Consider the following 19,782-nt stretch of genomic DNA (forward strand, 5'->3'; position numbering starts at 1 on the left):
CCACTTGATCCACAGCACCACTTCCTGCCCTTTCTGTTTATGTGGTGCTAAGGAAGCGAACCCAGGGTCTCATCAATGTGAGGCAAATGCTCTACCACTGCGCCACCTTCCCAACCCCCAGGAACCCATGTCTATGATGTTCAGGAGCGATGAAATCTAGGTAGCATTGCACTGGGAACTCTTTGGGGTTGGCCTGGTGTAGGCTGTACCTGGGAATTGGGTTGTTCTCTCTGGAGGATGAATCCATTTTTTTTTTCCTGTGGCTTGAACTCAGGTCCTGAGCACTGTCCCTGTGTTTTTGTGCTTAAGATTAGTGCTCTACCATTTTAGCCACAGCTCCACTTTTTGTCTTGTTGTAGATGAGTCTCTTGGGCTTTGCTGCCTGGGCTGGCTTCCAACTTTGATCCTTACTTCCGAATTAGCTGGGATTACAGGTGTGTGTCACTGGGGCCTGGCTTTTTTTTTTCTCTTCAAGTCCTGGGCTTGAACTCTGGGTCAAGGTGCTAATCCTGAGCTTCTTTTGCTAAAGGCTAGCACTCTACCACTTGAGTCATAGGACCACGGCCGGCTTTTTCTGTTTATGTGATGCCAAGGATTTGAATCCAGGGCCTCACTCATATGAGGCAAGCACTCTACCACTGAGCCAACTACCCAGTGCCAATTTATTTTAATTTAATTTTATTGTAAAGATACTGGACAGGGAGGTTACAGTTACATGAGTAAGGTAATGTTCAGGTTTTTGTTAATGCCAGTCTTGTGTTATGTGCTTGCCATGGGTCTGAATTGTCTGCATTTTCAACACTGAGTAATATTCTATTTTGATCTCTTAACCTGGTTTGGATGATGTAGCCATTTCTCTGTGGATATTTGGGTTTAATTTCTTGGTGCTCTACCGTGTTAAGCACAGGTCTTCAATAACGGAGCTACTTTTTGGTCCCTATTTTGTAGACAGCAGGAGGGAATGGGGGCTACAGGCCCGGAGGTTCCAAGGCAGAGGACTGGAAGTGGAGCTCTGGTCGGGTGGTAGAGTGTGAGCCTTGAGCGAAAAACTGAGGGACAGTGCCCAGGCCCTGAGTTCAAGTCTCAGGACCAGCAAACATTTGAATAACATAGGGTTTGATGCATTCCCATACTTAAATTTCTCTGACATTTTTGTGCCAGACCCAGTAGTCAGGAACCCACAGGACATGAATGAATCGCAGGGCATTACGGGGATGGTGTTCACTCACATATCCACCCAATGCCTGGGCTGTGACCTCGTGAGACCTAGGCTGTGATGTCATCGCACCCTCTCAGGTGTGATGGGGTCCCCTGAGAGGCAATCTCTCTTCCACTCCTGACTGGTCAAACGTCACCAAAGCCTGCCTAAAGCCCAGTCAATAGCTACAATTTGAAATGTAGTGAGTGAGGAAGCTCATCTCCAGGCTTTGAAAAATCAACACGTCCCCACGATTGACAAAAAGAACAACAAACACACAAACAAAAAAACCACCATAGACATTCTTGGGGCTGGGAAGGTGGCTTAGTGGTAGGGTGCTTGCCTTGTATGCATGAGGCCCTGGGTTCAATTCCTCAGGATCACATAAGCAGAAAAAGTCAGAAGCGGCGCTGTGGCTCAAGTGTTAGAGCGCTAGCCTTGAGTTGAAGATATAAGGGACAGTGCCTTGGCCCAGAGTTCAAGCCCCAGGACTGACCAAAAAAAAAAAAAAATCAACATGTCTACTCTACCATTGTAATTGAGGAGGACAAGCTTACCAGATGGGGAGTGGTCCTACAGGTACTGGGCCAAAATGAAGTGATTGATCAGGTATCAGAACAGGGAAGATGTAACCCAGCCAGGATAAATAGCTATCACCTCTGTACATAGCAGGCAAGGAGGCCTGGAACCTTTGGTTGATTTCAGAGCCCGGTTAAAGATAATCTTCATAAAACTGTAACTGCAAACTGAGTTAAGAGACTAACTTCTCCTAATATATACCATTGAAGGATGCTAACTTAGTGTCCAGAGGCTTTACACTCCATCAAGGCTGCAAACAGCGATGTTACAAATCATATTGAAGTCTGTAATGACATTGGCCTCTCAGCTGCAGCCATAATGGCACCCACCATGAAACATCTTAAAATGTTTTAGATGAGGGCTGGGAAGGTGGCTCAATGGTAGAGCGCTTGCCTTGCATGCCTGAGGCCCTGGGTTCGATTCCTCAGCACCATATAAGCAAAAAGAAAAAAAAAGCCGGAAGTGGTGCTGTGGCTCAAGTGATAGAGCGCTAGCCTTGAGCTGAAGAGCTGAGGACAGCACCCAGGCCCAGAGTTCAGGCCCCATGACCGGACCCAAAAAAAAAAAATGTTTTAGATGTGAAAAAAATGGGATACATAAAAAGAAATTGTTCAAAGATCCATTTGTATACTAATATGCCATGCTAACAAAGTTGTCTAAACATTTTCTGCTCTTTGTCATCTAGTTCTCAAATAGCTGTGAAAAATGTTGTTTGTTGTGTTTGTATTTTGCCTCATAGTTTGCTTTGTGCTGTTTGTCTAAGACTGACCACACAGTTTTATCATATTGGACAAAATAATGTCACTTTGCCATTGGAATTCCAAAAGAATTTTGGGACTGAGCATTGACCCTTAGCTCTTCAGCTCACGGCTAGCCACTGTGTCACTTCCAGTTTCCTGGTTTTTAATTGGAGATAAGCGGCTCATGGACTTTCCTGCCTGGGCTGGCTTTGAACCTGGATCTTCAGTGTCAGCCTCCTGAGTATATAGGATTACAGGTGTGAGCCCCAGGCACATGGCCAACTTTCTTTTTTTTTAATTTTAATTTTTATATTTTGTTAACATACTGTACAGCGCGGTTACAATTACATGGGCAGGATAATGCATTCATTTCTTATCAAGCATTGCAGCCTCCTCCTTTGTTTATCCTTCACATCCCTTCCCAGCCTACGCCCCACCCCCCCACCCAATCTTCCCCCCCAATCCTCCCCCCTCGCCCCCCACACCTAACGTTGTAAAGCTCGTTTTTGACGTGACAACTTGTACTTCTCATTGCCAACTTTCATTTTTATAATCTAATTGAGCATTAAAACTCCTGTACAGCGTGCGCGGGGGCGGCCGGCGATGGTGCGCGTGGAGGGCGCTGCGGGGGCGCGGCAAGGCCAGGCGAGGTGCGGGGCAGCCAGGTGCCTGAGCCCTGGAGGCTGGCAGCCCACCGACGAGGACTCTAGGTGTGCAGACGCGGCCCTGATCCCTGATGACTGAACTACAGCAAGAAGTGGACAACATGAAGCCTGCGAAGGTGCTCGGGAAGAGGGAGAGCAAAGCCTCACTCCGAGGCTGAGAATGGTATGGAGGACAGAAAGAAAGTGTGCAGGTCCCCACAGTCCAGTCGCCTGCCTCATCCACGGAAGCTGAATCTCCAGACCAGAAAAAGAGCATCTGCCTGCGGTCAAAATCCAGTTTTGAGGGTGCATCTGTGTCAGGTGACAAGAACGGATGCAAAACAGAAAGCAGAAATGTCCCGAAGACTGAAAGGAAAAAATCTTCATCTTCCAACCAGTACAAGGCAAACATGCAGTTTCACAAGTTGTTCCTTGAAGTCCCAACCGAGGAGCCTCTGAGACACAGTGTTACATGCGCTCTACAGAAAGAAATACTGTGCCAAGGAAAGCTCTTTGTATCAGAGAACTGGATTTGTTTTCATTCCAAGGTCTTTGGAAAAGACACTAAGGTCACTATTCCAGCTTTTTCAGTACCCTAATAAAGAAAACCAAAACTGCTCTTCTGGTGCCAAATGCTCTGATCATAACAACAGTCACAGACAGGTACATATTCATCTGTTACTCTCCAGAGATTCCACATACAAACTGCTCAGATCTGTGTGTGGACACTTAGACAATTCGAGTGTTGGTAACAGTCCCAATCCATCTTCTCCTGAAAACAGCTTCCGGGAAGACCGCCCTTCATCTTTGCCTCTGGACTTCAATGATGAATTCTCAGACCTCAATGGAGTGGTTGAACAAAGAAGGCAGGACACGGAAGGATACAGCAGTTCAGGTTCTCAGACTCTGTAATCAGAGAACTCCCGAGACTTCCACGTGACACAATCCCAGACAGTTCTGAATGCCACCAAAGTGGAGGCAAAACCACCTCGGGCCGACACCCATTTGAACAGAGTGCCTGATGGTAAAGCCAAGAACCTTCCCACACATGGTCAGTTAGAAACATTTGGAATCTCACCTAATGTCAAGTCTGAGAAATGTCCAGGTGTTCAGCATATTCTTATATTCTATGCAATTGTTGTGTGTGCATTTATCATCTCCACTTTCTACATGAGATACAGAATTAACACTCTGGAGGAGCAGCTGGGGTCCCTGACATCCACTGTGGACACCCACAGTACTGAACAGACGGTCTCATTGGGCCTGGGGTCTGAAGTACAGTTAAACGTGGAGGTCCTCTGCCAAGAGCTCACAGCCAACACAGTGAAACCAGAAAAGATTCAAAACAACTTTCAAAAGCTGCTAGAGAATGGTGACTGACCAACCAGACCCGCTGGGGCAACGTAATACCTCAGTTTCCCCTGAAGAAGGTGCTGGCGAGGGGTTCTTATTGAGCGCCCGTACTGGTCGGAGGCACAAGCGGATGAGAATCAGCTTGTTTGTGTTTGCCCTTGAAGAGCTCCAGCTCAGGAAAAGGGAGAAGGGGAATCGTTTGCTGTTCCTGTTGCTGCTGCTGTGTAAGAAAACAGACCCATCTCGGGAGGCCTCAGGAGGGGCCAGGAGGACACTGTGGAATGCCTGTAGTTCCAGATTATCTTGACTGTCAATGAACACTCCACTTCACACCTTTTTAACCCTTCCTCTCCTCCTCTCTCCCTCCATCTCTAAATCACCAGCCTTCAGACTAAGGGATATATGTTGACCCACAAGGCCCATGTGGAGACTATTGGGCAATATGCCAGCATACAGAACTCAGTGCTGCTTATACATTTTCACTTTCATCTCAGGAGACCCATTTCTGATACCCACCATTCTGGACTGAATGGCTAGAAGTTGGATAACCAAGTTCACCAGCAATAAAATCCTAGGCCGAGGCAGCCTCCAAGAACAAGTCTTCCCGGCCCCAGTGAGAATCAAGCCACAGTGACCATTTCAGATGCCCTCTAGCCAACAGTCAGTTTCCCTGAGTGAGTCCCTTGATCTCACATCTACATTGTCAACCAACCTAGCACTGCTATGAATGAGCCAGCTTTTTTTTTTTTTAAGGTAGCCTCAACCTTCCTATTCCCAAAAAGGCTTCCTGAATTTATGAATATGAAAGTCAAAAGAAATTTACAATATGTGCCAAATGTGACCTGTGTTACAGTCCCAGGGGAAGTGCTCAGGGGCCTTGTGTGACTCCTGAGGCCTGGACAAGAACACAATCATGGACAGAAGTGAGGCTCACCTCTCCATTCTCAACTGACAAACCAAGGATGTAACACTGAGTTATTTTTCTACACAGAATTTTAGCAAAACCTTTTTAAAAATCATTTCATACCTAATGAGCTGATTGTCTCTTTCCTCTTTGAAAAATAACAGTGCATAATGTATATGAATTTAAGCCCTAATTAAAATCGCATTTTCTCTCAGAAACAAAAACAAACAAACAAACAAACAAACAAAAAAGGCCCATGTGGTTCTTTACAAATTAGCCATGAGTCTCCAGAAATGCAATGAACTTCTAACTAGACATGCTTGCTTCAAACAGAACTGACATTTCTCTTTTTCTCTCTCTTTCTCAATCTTTTGCTGTTATTTATGTTCTGATGTAAATCATATCTGTATTATAATTTCTCAATGCAGTTTTAGTAAGAATGTTAAATAGAGTGGATTACACTATTAAAAAAAAAACTCCTGTACATAGGGGCTGGGAAGGTGGCTCTGTGGTAGAAGACTTGCCTTGCATGCCTGAGGCATATAAGTAAAAAGAAGAAACCGGAAGTGGCGGTGTTGCTCAAGTGGTAGAGCACTAAACTTGAGCTGAAGAGCTGAGGGACAGCGCCCAGGCCCAGAGTTCAGAATCCATGACCCAACCCAAAAAAACAAAGAAAAACAAAAAAAACAAAAAAAAAACAAAAAAATTCTTGTACATAAGTATGAGTGTAAGTGTATGTGAAACTGTTCAAAATAATCTAGTATTTTAATGCTTAAAATCTGTCATGATGGTGTAAAAAAAACAACAGGTCTGGGAAGGTGCTAGAGTGCTCGCCTTGCATGCATGAGATCCTGGGTTCAATTCCTCCGCACCATATAAGCAGAAAAAGCCAGAAGTGGTGCTGTGGCTCAAGTGGTAGAGTACTAACCTTGAGCTGAAGAGCTCAGGGACAGCACTTAGGCCCAGAGTTCAGGCCCCATGACCGACAAAAACAAACAAATACAAAACCAAAAACCAAAACAAGTTTCCTTGAGCTGAGAAAAGGATTTGGGAGGTAAGACTTGTCTTATATGTTCGTTTCAAAATATAGAAATGAATAAGACTAACCACTTAAGGTTCAAGTAAATGTCTGATGGTATGAGTATGTCTTAAATCTATAAGATAAAAAACTTATTAGTAAAGTTGATATGTAGCTACATTGGCTGTGATTTAAATAAGGTTAAAAGTAATGTAGTATGGAAGTGGCACTGTGGCTCAAGTGGTAGAGCGCTCGCCTTGAGCTGAAGAGCTGAGGGACAGTGCCCAGGCCCAGAGTTCAAGCCTCACGACCGACAAAAAAAAAAAAAGAAGTAATGTAGTATAATACCAATATTTCATACTTTATGCCAATTTCATATAGATGCTTCTGTCTTTCCCTTTCAGACAGACACTAAAAACTAATAGTAATATAGGCAATGTGATTAGTATTCCTAAAAACTACCTCTTGGTATGTATTAAAGATGAAAACCTTTAAAAGGAGAATTAAAAAGAAAAAAGGGTTAATCTGTATAATGTAATTTGGTTTCAATGCTATTCTGCAATTAGATACAAATTGGGAAGAACAAGCTTGTTCTGAGATCCTTAGTTTATTAAGTCTGGGTTCTTGGTACAGTGATTCCTATATGTAAAGAAAAACTATGCTATTTGAGTTTAAAGGTGTTCTAAGAGATAACTCAGACTAAAGAAAAAAAAAGTGTCAGCTTTAAATTCCAGATGCAAGGAGAGAATTGGGTGCTGCCCAGTGATTCTAGGTTCCAAAAGTGTGAACTTAAATGCAAATTAACAATGGGAGTGGCCTTAAAATGAGGACTTGGAAAGAAACGTTATGCAAAGTATTTGTTTCAAAGTGGAAAAGGGAAAATTAGGACTACTTAACATTCACTTCAAGTGAGGCGCTGGTGGTTCACACCTGTAATCCTAGCTACTCAAGAAGCTGAGATCTGAGGATAGCAGTTTAAAGCCAGCCTTGAACAGGAAAGTCCATGAGAGTCTTTTTTTTTTTTTTTTTTTTTTGGGTCCGGTCGTGGGGTCTGAACTCTGGGCCTGGGCACTGTCCCTCAGCTCTTCAGCTCAAGGCTAGTGCTCTACCACTTGAGCTACAGCGCCACTTCCGGCTTTTTTCTTTTTGCTTATGTGGTGCTAAGGAATCGAACCCAGGGCCTCGAGCATGCAAGGCATGCGTTCTACCACTGAGCCACCTTCCCAGCCCCTCCATGAGAGTCTTATCCTCAATAAACTACTCAGAAAAAGCTGAAAGTGGCGCTGTGTCTGAAGTGATAGAGTGCTAAATTTGAGCTGAAGAGCACAGGTCAGTGCCCAGGCCCTGAGTTTAGGCCCCAGGACTGAAAAAAAAGGGCAGGGGAGGAGATAGGTGTAGGTCACTAGAACCCCCAAGAACAGATAGCAATGGCATTCTATACCCTTAACTTTGAAAAATTAAAATTTTCCCATCCAAAACTTCAACAGCAGAAAAACTGGAAAGACCTGAAAAAATTGCTTCTTCACCTCAACCCATACGCCGAAAGCATGACATTGGTAATAACTAGAGACCCGGAACTGTCAAAGTATGGGGTGGTGGTTAGTCCTGTGGGTGCACAGGTTCAGCGGACATCTTTCTACCTACCCTGAAATGAAAACCCAGAAATAAAGAGAAAATGCATCCAACCTCCAGGAACCTCTAGAGAAAACCTTCAAGAAGATGAGGATAACTAAAGGCTCCGGGAGAAAGAGAAAGAGCGACCTTTCCCACCTGGGGTCCAGTGAAGAAGCTTTCTCTAGAAGCTGAGAGATGCCAAAAGGACAAGGGCCCGGAAATGAATGCATCATCGTTGTTTATAATGATGTTGATGCTTATTCAGAGTGCTGGTGCCTCCTGCTCAGTATAAGCCTCTGTTTGGGGGGTTCTTATGCTGGGTGAACTGTTGCACTTAATTTGTACTGTGATATGTAACAACTCAGAAATGGGACCTGTCCAGTGATATAAAGATGGAGTTAAAATATTTAGTCAGGTTGGGTGCCAGTGGTTCATGCCTGTCATCCTTGCTACTCAGGAGGCTGAGATCTGAGGATCGCAGTTCAAAGCCAGCCCAGGAGGAGAGTGGTGAAAACCGGAAGCGGTGCTGTGGCTCAAGTCATAGAGTGCTAGCTTTGAGCTAAATAGCTCAGGGACAGTGCCCAGCCCCAAATTTCAAGGCCTATGATAAACCAAAAAAAAAAAAAAGACCATGAATGAAACTTCCTTTTGTATCAAAGAAGGCTCTTCTGTGCAAAATGTTCTAACACAAAGTTTAGTAGGACATGCTGTCAGTTTAAAAGAGGTAAAAATATATCTCAGTATGAAATTGGTGGTCAAGAAGATGAGATTTTAGAGAATGAATTAACTTTGGACCTTGAATTTATAGTTCATTGTGAGTGTTCATGCTTCAGCTGTGGAAATGACCTTAGCAACTGCTCATCACTGACAAGACTCTGTTTGCCTCAAGGAAAAAGAGTGGGCATTGGCTGGTCTTTCTTTTTTGGAGGAAAGGCAGGTGGCGCTCTAAAGAAAAATTATCAGGGACTGTTATGTTAGGAGTATGGTGCCTGTCTGTCTTAGTAATTTGACCCATCAGAATAAGAGATGCATAAGATAAGATCTTACATGAAATTGTGATAACTTAATACTGTTAAGTACATAGGGCTGTAGCTGCAGCTTTATTCTGCCTGTCCCTAGACTTGAAGAAGGTGTCCAGAAAGAGTGAAGCAGCCAACCTTGTATTTTCAACCAAGTGACAGATAAATCAATCAAGAAATCAATCAACAAATCAATCAATCAATCAATCAATGAAAAAGGAAGAACAATAATTTGACACATTGGAACCACCACAGATTCTTTGCTGTTGAAAAACCATTTAGGATGTGAACTGTTTGAAGGACTGAGCTGCTTTAAGATAAATGGCAATTCTCAAAGGATTCAGAACCAGCTAGAGCAGCTCAAACAGGAGCTGAAAAGTTAAAACTCAGTGATAACTGGGGACTTCCAGAATAGATTTCCTGTTTTTTTTTTTTTTTTTGCCTTTTCTGGGTCCAAGATCCTCTATTTTATGGATTATCCGGCTAGCCTCCTGTCTATTTCAATATTTATCTTCTAGCATGCAGCATATGCTAGCTCAAACAAAAATGAGAATTATGCTTTCTGAAATCATAGGAAAAGGGGGGATTGTGAGAGCCTCCAAAAGCTGGGCTGTGAGAGCTGAAAGGATTGGGAAGATGGAAGGCCTCCTCTGAACATGAACTCTTAGAATCCTGAGAGCTTCCTGAAAAGGCCAATCCCTGCTGGATTGATAGGACTTCAGATTTCTTTCTTGGGTGTAGGCTAATTCCACATCAGACCTTCTGGGATCTTTGGGATAGACAAAAATCTATGTGAACTCTAAGTCATTTGCCACTTATACCTGCTGCTTAAGATGAAGGAGATATTTATCACTCGAGGGAGATGATACCACACAATGGGTGCTTGTGATTAAGATTGTATTGTAGTATTGGTGCTTGTGATGTCAGGGAAATGGTGATCTCACTTTGTACATGTACACCCCTGTGCCCTTCTCAATAAATACTTTGTCCAATGGACACAGGGCACCGGAAGCTGGCAAAAGGCTTTAGGCTCCTGGTGCCCCAAACCTCAATTCCAGGACCTGTTGTCTGTTCCGGCTCCATCCCAGGTTGTCCCAAGTTGGGACAGAGTTCCACTCAAGATCAATGGGGGGGGCGGGAAATCCCTTCACCAGAACATCCAGCAAACCATCAGGCAGCCTACTGCCATGGGGAGCCCACTGTCCCCGCCCAAAGGAACTTCAGCCTTTCACACACTAAGCCTTGTTTGTCAGCCCTCGATGCCTTGGCCCCATTTATTTCAGCAAGGACACACACGGGTCCCTTTGTGTTCCTCACCTGCATGTGGCTGCCACCCGTCCTAGTGAGTGCACCAAAGATGAGACAGGCAAAGTCAGACCTCCTGATTGGAGTGACAGACTAATGCTATGATCTCCGCCCAGTCCTGTCACCTCCATAAGATGGGTACTCAGGTCTGGATCCCAACAGACAAGGAGCTAAATCTGGGCTTAGTCCCAGGAGAACAGCTCCAGAGGAAGTCCCGACATCTTCTCCCGGAAAGTTTATTCGAAGGCTTGGGTCTGGGCTGGGGTGAAGTGGTTTTTCCAGTCCCCCGTGATACCTAGGCCGTGGAAAAACAATGACACCAGACTGGGTCAGGGCAGGAAGGCACTGTCCCCTTCTGTCCCTGCTGCCCTCTTCCTGCCCCGAGGGTGAGGCCATAGATCTCCCTGGGAGATGGACTCCACAGCAACCACGCTCCATGTCCAGTGCTCTCCTCTCAAGTTCTGCCCCCTGCCACCAGAGGAGCACATCCTCCCCAGATGTGTGGGAGTCAGGAAGCTCAGGATGTGGTCTCATAGTCACACAATAGCATTTTTATTTAATAGGAAGTTGAATAGAGATTTTATATAATAGAGTTAAATGTGTGTACATGTGTGCATGTGTGTGCAAGTGTGTGTCTATACAAGAGTTTGAACTAAGGGCCTAGGTGCTGTTTGGGAGTTATTTTCTGCTCAAGCCTCATGCTCTACTACTTGAGCCACAACTCCATTTTCTGTTTTTTGTTAGTTAACTGGAGAGAAGGAATCTCCTGGACTATGCTACTCCATCTGGATTTGAACTCTGATGCTCAGATCTCAGGTTCCTGGGCAGCTAGGATTACAGGCCTGAGCCATGGACACCCAGCTGGTACTTACACTTTGTTTTCTTTTCAGATCCACTTACTATCACATTACTTGTTTGTCTGTTGTAGGACTTATACTCTGGGCCTGCTCAGTGATCATGAGTTTCTTTTGCTGAAGGCTTGGTACTGTACCATGTGAGCCCCAGCTCCACTTCCAGTTTACTTTGTTTTAACACAAGCTGGATGTGAACAGCCAGCCTGTTTCTGGCTGATCCCTGGCCTGGAATGTGTGGTTGGAGACCAGACTTCTTTCCCTGGCTTCCAGCACCTCCTTCCCTGGGACATTTCCATACCTTTCCTGGTGATTTTGTAACCGGGGGTAACAAGCTCCTCTGGAACATTACTGAAGTTAGACATCTTGTTCTCCTTCATCGCCTGGAAGGAACTGTTCTCCAGGACCAAGTCCAGCTCTCCGGGTTCCAGCGCCTTCCCCAGGAACCCACAGATCCTCTCTACCATGCTCCTTGTGTCCTAAGGAGAGATAAACAGGGCTCGGGTATGAGAGGGGACAACACAGAGCAGAAGTGAGGAGGAGGGAGCAGGAGAAGAGAGAAACAGCAGAAGGCACTGGCAGGAGAGAGGATGGGTGGCCTGTGGAGTTGGGGGTGTGACTCAGTGGGTAGAGCACCAGCCAAAAAACAGAACATCAGGTACTGAGTTCAAGACTCCATCTTGAAACAAAAATAAAAAAGAAAGAAAAGGAGGATGAGAGGAATGCAGGAAGGAATAACACACAACAGGATGTAGAAAGATAACATAGAAGATGGTATGGAGACTGGGGGGAGGATACTGGAGAAGAAGATACTGGAGAAACATGGGAGATGGGAGAAGGGGTGGAGAGGGCCGTGGTGGGGTGCATGGAAAATCAGTTGTTACCTTTTTCATCTGCTCATAACTGAGGACCAGGACATTCTCCTTTTCCCTCATGGACATCCAGCCCCGGACGTGATCAAACCATGACCCGTAAGGAACTGCATGGATAACAGTGGGGCAGTGTGAAAAGTCTGCACATTCCCGATCTGCATGGTGGTCTCAGCACTGATTGCTCTGGTCGCTGTCACCTTCACCAGGGTGTAACCGACAAATAAGTCCTGTCCCTTTATAGCCTCAAAGAGAGAGCACTACTGAGTACTGGTAGCTCATGCCTGTCATCCTAGCTATTTAGGATTCTGAGATTTGAAGATCACTGTTCAAACCAGCCTGGGCAAGAAAGTCCATGAGACTCTTATTGCCAATGAACCACCAAAAAACCAGAAGTGGCGCTGTGGCTCAAGTGGTAGAGGGCTAGCCTTGAGCTGAAGATCTGAGGGATAGTCCCCAGGCCCAGTATTCAGGCCCCACGATCACAGCCCCACCCCAAAAAGAACTGGGGAGTAGCACCCAAGGCCCAGAGTTCAAGCCCCATGACTGAGAGAGAAATGGAGTGGAGGCAGAGAGAGAAAGGGGGAAGGAGAGAGAGAGGAAAAGACAGATGGAGAGGGAAAGAGAGCAAACACAAGCACTGTGGAGCCAGGACATGGATTTATAAGCAATTTTTACCTGTAGCACAACCTTTGCCCCATCTGAAGCAGGTCACCAAAGGCCACACGAAAACATCTGACCGGGACAAAGATCTCCGCAGGCCCTGACAGAACTCAGGCTGAGTGCTTTCCAATATAAGTTGGCCCAATCCATCACTTGCACAACTGAGCACAAGTTCGAGTGCAAGGTCTGAGCTGTGACACATGCACATGAGGCACCTCCCATGCCTGCCCATGGCTCCCAGCAGGTCAGTCTGCAGAGGCCTTGGTGTGCTTTATTCTACTTGAAACATCTTTGCTTGAAATCAGGGCCAGAGCACTGTCCCTCGGTTTCTACACTCCTCTCTACCACTTGAGCCACACCTTCAGTCCCTGCATCATGATGATTGAGTGGGTATGAGATCCTCAAGGGCTTTCTGCCTGGGTTGGCTTCCAACTCTGACTCTCAGCTCTCAGCTCCTGAGTAGCTGAGATTGTAGGCATGATCCACCATCCCTGACTATAGATCCAAGTGGTAAGAGATGTTGAATCAGGGGAGAAACAGCTCATCAAGCACTTCTACTGGTTGTGAAGCTAAACCCAGAGGGCCTGAGACACCAGATGATTAGGTACATAGAGCACAGATGTGGGGTCCCCCACCCTTCATACCCACCTCAGGCCATGGACCCCTGACAGAACCATGGAGAAGTAACAAAATTACAAGCATGAGGAATGACCCAGTACTTTTGCATGACTAGACACAGAGTGATCCTAACTTCAAGTGAGAAACTCTGACACGGACAGCAAAACAATTTTAAAACATAAATATATGTATGGAAGGTAGAGTTGGGTTGTGTGGGAAGCCAGTGAGAAGCTGTGAGCCAACATCTGGGAGAAGAGCACCCAGGAGGGGGCGGGTCCTCCATGGCTACGGAAGCTCCAGGGGCTCAAAACACCTTGGGGCCTTCCTTCATGGGAGAAGTCTGGTGCTGCCTTTAGCCAATGTGAGTTCTGGGATGAGGAAACATTGGACCCACAGATGGTGAGATTTAAAGCAGACCTTGGAGGGAGGGGACACTCAAAGAGGTTTAAATCCTTCTCCATTCTCTTCATTGTTTACTCACCATATCCTTGCAAGAACCATTCAAAAAATTGTTCCAGTGACTCTGGTTTCTTAGACAGATTTGTAAAACGCTGGAAATAATAACTAGATATAAGGACATCCTTAGGATTTCTGATGACATAGATCATCTTCAAGGGAGAAAGGAGAGAATTAAACAATATTCCCATCATTTTTTGTACTCTTGGCGTTTAGAGAAATTCTAGCCATTTTCGCTCCAACATTGAAGTATGTGTTGATCTTTTAGTTGTGCATTAATTTGTGAAATACTTTTCAGAGTTCCTACAATCCAATCACTTTGCCAGAAATAAAACAATGGTGGGACAATGCATTTCCTAAACGTATCTGGGATATTTAAGTAGAAAGCACAGGAGAACAGATGCTGGTTAGCCTTTGCTGGCTGCAGATTTATGAATTGTTCTGTAAACATCATTGAAACATCTGGGCATGGGTGGCTCTCACCTGTCACCACAGCTACTCAGGTAGCTCAGATCTGAGGATCATAGTTTGAAGCTAGCCCAGGCAGAACAGCTCATGAGACACCCATCTCCAATTAACTACCTGAAAACCTCAACGGGAGCTAATGCGCAAACCGATAGAATAACAGCTTTGAGTACAAAAGCTCAGGGACAGCTGTGAGTTCAAGTCCCATGAATGGCACAAAAACAAAACAACAAGAATCCATTGAAGGAGGGAGCTGAAATGATACAACAACAGAGATTTCACAGCACAGGCGCCCATTTCTATGGTGTTCAGGAACAAATCTAGGTAGCATTTCACCAGGGAAGATTGTGCATCGTGTCTGGTTTGGCCTAGGTTCGTGAAGCGGGACAAAGGCTCCTGGTGTGATCTATTCACTGCACAGCCTTCAGAGTCAGATGATTGATACCAGGTCACATGACATTGAAACAACACAACCTGAACTTTCTTTTTCTTTTCTTTTCTTTCCTTTTTGTCATGGCTGGTGGTTGTACTCAGGGCCTAGGTGCTGTCCCTGTGTTTTTGTGCTCAGGCTGGTGCTTTACCACTTGAGCTGCTGCTCTATTTCTGCCTTTGTTTTTGATAGCTCATCAGAGATAAGAATCACCTGGCCTTTACTACTTGGGCTGTTTTCCTTAGATCTCAGCCTCCATTTTAGCTGGGACAACTGCATGAGGCCTGGGTATCCACTTAAAACACAGTTTGGTTAGTCTTTCAGTTAGTCATCCAGTTCATCTGTCAGGGATTACACAGCCATGGTCCACATCTTGGATTCTGGTTTGGTCTGAGGACCCTGAATTCATGAAGGAGAGTCTGGGGTCCTCCATTAACTACAGAGGGAGAATGCCAGACCTGCTGGCTATGTGCATTTTTAAGAGGAAAAGGCCTTGATGGAACAGTTATTGGGCACTGAGCACTGACCTTGGCCTTGGAAGTGAAGAAAGACTTGGGGAAGAGTTGGATGGGGAGGTGGGAGGTGATGAGGGGGGGACCCTCCTTCCTCTCCACTGTGCATTTGTATCCACTTTCATTCTCAATCCATGGGGAACGAATGTGTATGGGCACAGATCGAACCCAGTTGGGATCCCCCTTGGTGTGAATCAGAGAGAGAATCTCAATCAACCAATGGGTTCCTGGGGCAGAAAGAAAAGCAGAGGTCACACAATTCTATGTGAATACACAATATTACACATACAAATATATATATACATACACATATATAAATACATGCACCACACACATATATAATGTTAAAGCATATGTAACATAGACCTTAGGGATATAAACTTTTTCAGGCATGCAATCTGATATGGATAAGTAGGGTTTAGAGTATTTTATTCATTTATTTATTTAGTTATTTGTTTGTTTGTTTATTTAAGTACTTATTTTTGCATCCTGTCCTGGGTCCTGAACTCTGGTCCTGGGTGCTCTCCCTCAGCTTGTAGCTCAAGGCTAGCACTGTACCACTTGAGCCATAACGCCACTTCTGGCTTTTTTCTTTTTACTTATGTGGTGCTGAGGAATGTAATCCAGGGCCTTAGGCATGCAAGGCAAGCACTCTAACAACTGAGCCACCTTCCTAGCCCCTGTTTAGTGTATTTTAATCATAGCTCACTCAATGCCAGTATTTTGTCCTCTAATAAGTCTACACTGTCCATGTCAACTGAATACTGATATTCTTGCCACCTGCCTTGACCCCCATCATTGTATTATTACACCAGGACTTTGGCAGTTCTGGCCCTTGTATCTGAGTGCAATAGTACACAGTTTTTTTTTTCCTATGGCCTTGACTCATGTGGTTTCAAATGGCAAAATATTCTGATAATAGTAGAGCATGGGTCTAAGTAGGAAGCATTATGCTCACCTTTGGTCCTCAGTTCCACCCATTTCTGAGCTGCTCCCTGCCCTGGAATTCCTGCCTTACAGCTGGCCCCTCCCTGTCTCTACCCAACCCACCTGAGCTCCCACCTACCTCACTTCCGACCCCCAGCCCCTGCTGCTGCTAGATAGTGGAGGTGGTCATGAGCTCTCTCTCTGGGGGAGAAATGGCTCCTCTAATAAACCTTGTAACCATCTTTCTGCTGTGCCTGCCTGCCTCTGCATGGTCCCCTGGGAAGGATGTGATGGATCCTTCCCTGAGCTGTCTGCATTTTCAACAGTGTATAATATTCCACTTTGATCTCTCAACTTGTTTGGGATTGTGCAGCCATTTCTCTGTGGATATTTGGGTTTAATGCAGCTGTCAGCTGTTGCTGAAATCCTGCAGTGCCCCCACTGGCTGTGGTTTTCAGCACATTTCCCTTGCAGTGTGCCCTCAGAGCTCCCTCCCCACTCCCCGTGCCCCTTCACACAGGCTCCCTGGCCTGCCAGTGCCTTGTGTTTACCCCAAGTTTTCCAGGTCCTAACTATGGCCCATCATGATTCTTCTATTTGAGATCATGCTTTTTCTCCAGGTAATCTCAAAATCATCCTTTTCATTTTATGAACTATGAAGCACCTCCAAAAAGACTATTTAAAAACTGTCCTGCCAACCCTGGAGATTGAACAGGGCCTGGGCGCTGTTTGCGAGCTGTTGCACTCAAGACTGTCACAATACCACAGGGCCACAGGTCTTCAATAATGAGCTACTACACCATTCCTATGTGGAACACAGTTGGGAGGATGGCCACAGCTCTGGCCTTTCCCACGCAATCACAGCCCCCTCTGCTCTCCTAATTTGGGGTAGGTCATTGTGATGATGTCTTCGTCCTTCTGCACCAGCTCCTCGTGGACTGCTTTTATGCGTTCAGGGTTGAAATCCACAACAGGGAAAGGAATGCCCTGGTACCACATGTAGTCCTGAGCCATGGCAGAGTCTTGGGTGTCTGGCTCTTGGTCCCAGGCCAGTGGCACTGCTACCCTGGAAGTTGTGGCTGAGTCTGGATGGTGAAGACTATCATCAACTAAGGTGAGTTGGTAATAAATAAACCCCTGTACTTGTCCCCAGGGCTTTTTATTGGGCAAATGTTAAATCATGCAAAGGGTGAACTGTGCTCACCTGATGTACAGTTCATGGCAGAAAACCAGAAATACAAGAGGAAATAGGCTAGGGTATACGATTAACAAATATTTTTTTAATACACCAATCCTTTATTTTGTGAAGAGGTGTAGGATATGAGAAAAAATCGCTGGGAGGGAAGGGCTGGACTTCTGGATCAACACCCTAAGTTCAATCTACTAATATCACTCCAAGATCTTTGCCAAGATTCCTCTTTCGTTTGTCCTTCCAATTTCCTCTGTTTCCCCTAGGACTCTCTCCACTCCAGGATGGCAGCCATGATCCCTCAAGTCATGGGTCTCCATGATTCCTCAAGCCCCTGGATGCAGGGACAGTTTCTCAGACTTCTTTCCCTTATCCTGAACTTGCAGATTTGACAAACAACAAATACTTCTGTAACTTTATGGGGATGGAGTGAGTGTGTGTGTGTGTGTGTGTGTGTGTGTGTGTGTGTGTGTGTGTGTTCACTCCACAGAGACTGATATCTCTCCTTCCTTCCTTCCTTTCTCTCTTTCCTTCCTTCCTTCCTTCCTTTCTTTCTTCCTTCCTTCCTTCCTTTTTTTCCTTCCTTCTTTCCTTCTTTCCTTCCTTCCTTCCTTCCTTTATTCCTTTCTTTCTTCCTTCCTTCCTTTTATCCTCTCTTTTGTAGTTGTTCAAGGGGGTTGAACTGGCCCTGGGTCTCTCAGTTCTTTAGCTCAAGTGTTGTTGATCCACAGCACCACTTCCGGACTTTTCTGTTTATGTGGTGCTGAGGAATCGAACCAAGGACCTCATAAATGTGAGGCAAATGCTCTACCACTCTGTCACCATCCCAACCCCCAGGAACCCATGTCTATGATGTTCAAGAGAGAGCAAATCTAGATAGCATTGCACTGGGAACTGTTTGGGGTTGTGCTTGGTGTAGGCTGTACCCCGGAAGTGGGATATTCTCTCTGGAGGATAAATCCATTTTTTTTGCCTTCCTGGAACTAGAACTCAGGGCCTGGGCACTGTCTCTGTGTTTTTGTGCTTAATATTAGTGCTCAACCTCTTTAGCCACAGCTCCACTTCTTGTTCCGTAGGAGATAAGAGTCTCTTGGCCTTTGCTTCTTAGGCTGGCTTCCAACTTTGATCCTCACTTCCTGATTGGCTGGGATTACAGGTGTGTGCCACTGGTGCTTGGCTTTTTTTTTTCTCTTCCAGTCCTGGGCTCGAACTCTGGGTCAAGGTGCTATTCCTGAGCTTCTTTTGCTCAAGGCTAGCATGCTACCACTTGAGACATAGTGCCACTTCTGGCTTTTTCTGTGTATGCGATGGTAAGGAATTGAATCCGGGGCCTCACTCATATGAGGCAAGCACTCTACCACTGAGCCAACTTCCCAGTGCTAATTTTCTTAAATTTAATTTTATTGTAAAGATACTGGACAGAGAGGTTACAGTTACATGAGAAAGGTAAGGGTCAGGTTTTTGTTAATGCCAGTCTTTTGTTATGTGCTTCCCATGGGTCTGAGTTGTCTGCATTTTCAACACTGAGCAATATTCCATTTTGATCTCTTAACCTGGTTTGGATGATGTAGCCATTTCTCTGTGGATACTTGGGTTTAATTGCCTGGCGCACTACTGTGTTAGCCACAGGTCTTCAATAACAGAGCTACTATATGGTCCCTATGTTGTAGACAGCAGGAGGGAATGGGGGTGCAGGCCTGGAGGTTCCAAGGCAGAGCACTGGAAGTGGAGCTCTGGCTCGGGTGGTAGAGTGTGAGCCTTGAGCGAAAAACTGAGGGATAGTGCCCAGGCCCTGAGTTCAAGTCTCAGGACTAGCAAACACTTTTATAACATGGTGCTTGATGCATTCCCATACTTACATTTCTTAATGACATTTTTGTGCCAGACCTAGCAGTCCGGATCCCACAGGATATGAATGTCTCACAGGGCATTATGTGGGTGTCCAACCACATATACACCCAGGGCCTGGGCTGTGACCCCATGAGTCCTAGGCTGTGATGTCATCGCACCCTCTCAGGTGTGATGGGGTCCTCTGAGAGGCGATCTCTCTTCCACTCTTGACTGGGAAATCTTGACCAAAGCCTGCCTAAAGCCGAGTCAATAGCTACAATTTGAAATGTGGTGAGTGAGGAAGCTCATCTACAGGCTTTGAAAAATCAACACATCCCCATGACCGACAAAAACTACAACAAACACACAAACAAAAAAAAACCACCATAGACATTCTTGGGGCTGGGAAAGTGGCTCAGTGGTAAGGTGCCTGCCTTGCATACATGAGGCCCTGCGTTTAATTCCTCAGGACCGTATAAGCAGAAAAAGCCAGAAGCACCGCTGTGGCTGAAGTGGTAGAGCACTAGCCTTGAGTTGAAGATCTAAGGGACAGTGCCAAGTCCCAGAGTTCAAGCCCCAGGACTGACCAAAAAAAAAA

At 45.5% G+C, this 19,782-nt stretch overlaps 1 protein-coding gene and 1 pseudogene across 1 annotated transcript; one reads left to right on the plus strand and one right to left on the minus strand.

The window, feature by feature from the left end:
* Positions 1–3,253: 3,253 nt before the first annotated feature.
* Positions 3,254–4,553, plus strand: LOC138812025 (GRAM domain-containing protein 2B pseudogene; annotated as a pseudogene).
* Positions 4,554–10,610: 6,057 nt separating this feature from the next.
* LOC138812034 (sulfotransferase 2A1-like) lies at positions 10,611–17,179 on the minus strand. Its single transcript, XM_069999980.1, has 6 exons — positions 17,047–17,179; positions 15,254–15,468; positions 13,857–13,983; positions 12,110–12,204; positions 11,527–11,704; positions 10,611–10,669 (listed from the first exon to the last, which is right to left on the minus strand). The coding sequence occupies exons 1-6, from the start codon at positions 17,177–17,179 to the stop codon at positions 10,611–10,613; spliced, it is 807 nt and encodes a 268-aa protein (XP_069856081.1).
* Between the last annotated feature and the right edge of the window lie 2,603 nt (positions 17,180–19,782).

The sequence above is a fragment of the Dipodomys merriami genome, unplaced genomic scaffold, assembly GCF_024711535.1.
Source record: "Dipodomys merriami isolate MVZ:Mamm:240054 unplaced genomic scaffold, mDipMer1.0.p SCAF_106, whole genome shotgun sequence".
Classification (NCBI taxonomy): Eukaryota; Metazoa; Chordata; class Mammalia; order Rodentia; family Heteromyidae; genus Dipodomys; species Dipodomys merriami.

Coding starts and splice junctions, on each gene's coding strand:
- LOC138812034 (XM_069999980.1), bottom strand. CDS start 17,179: ATGGCTCAGGACTACATGTGGTACCAGGGCATTCCTTTCCCTGTTGTG. Junction 13,984..15,253: donor TCTTCACTTCCAAGGCCAAG/GTCAGTGCTCAG, acceptor TCTCCCTTGAAG/ATGATCTATGTCATCAGAAA. Junction 12,205..13,856: donor ATGGTTCTTGCAAGGATATG/GTGAGTAAACAA, acceptor TTATCCATGCAG/TTCCTTACGGGTCATGGTTT.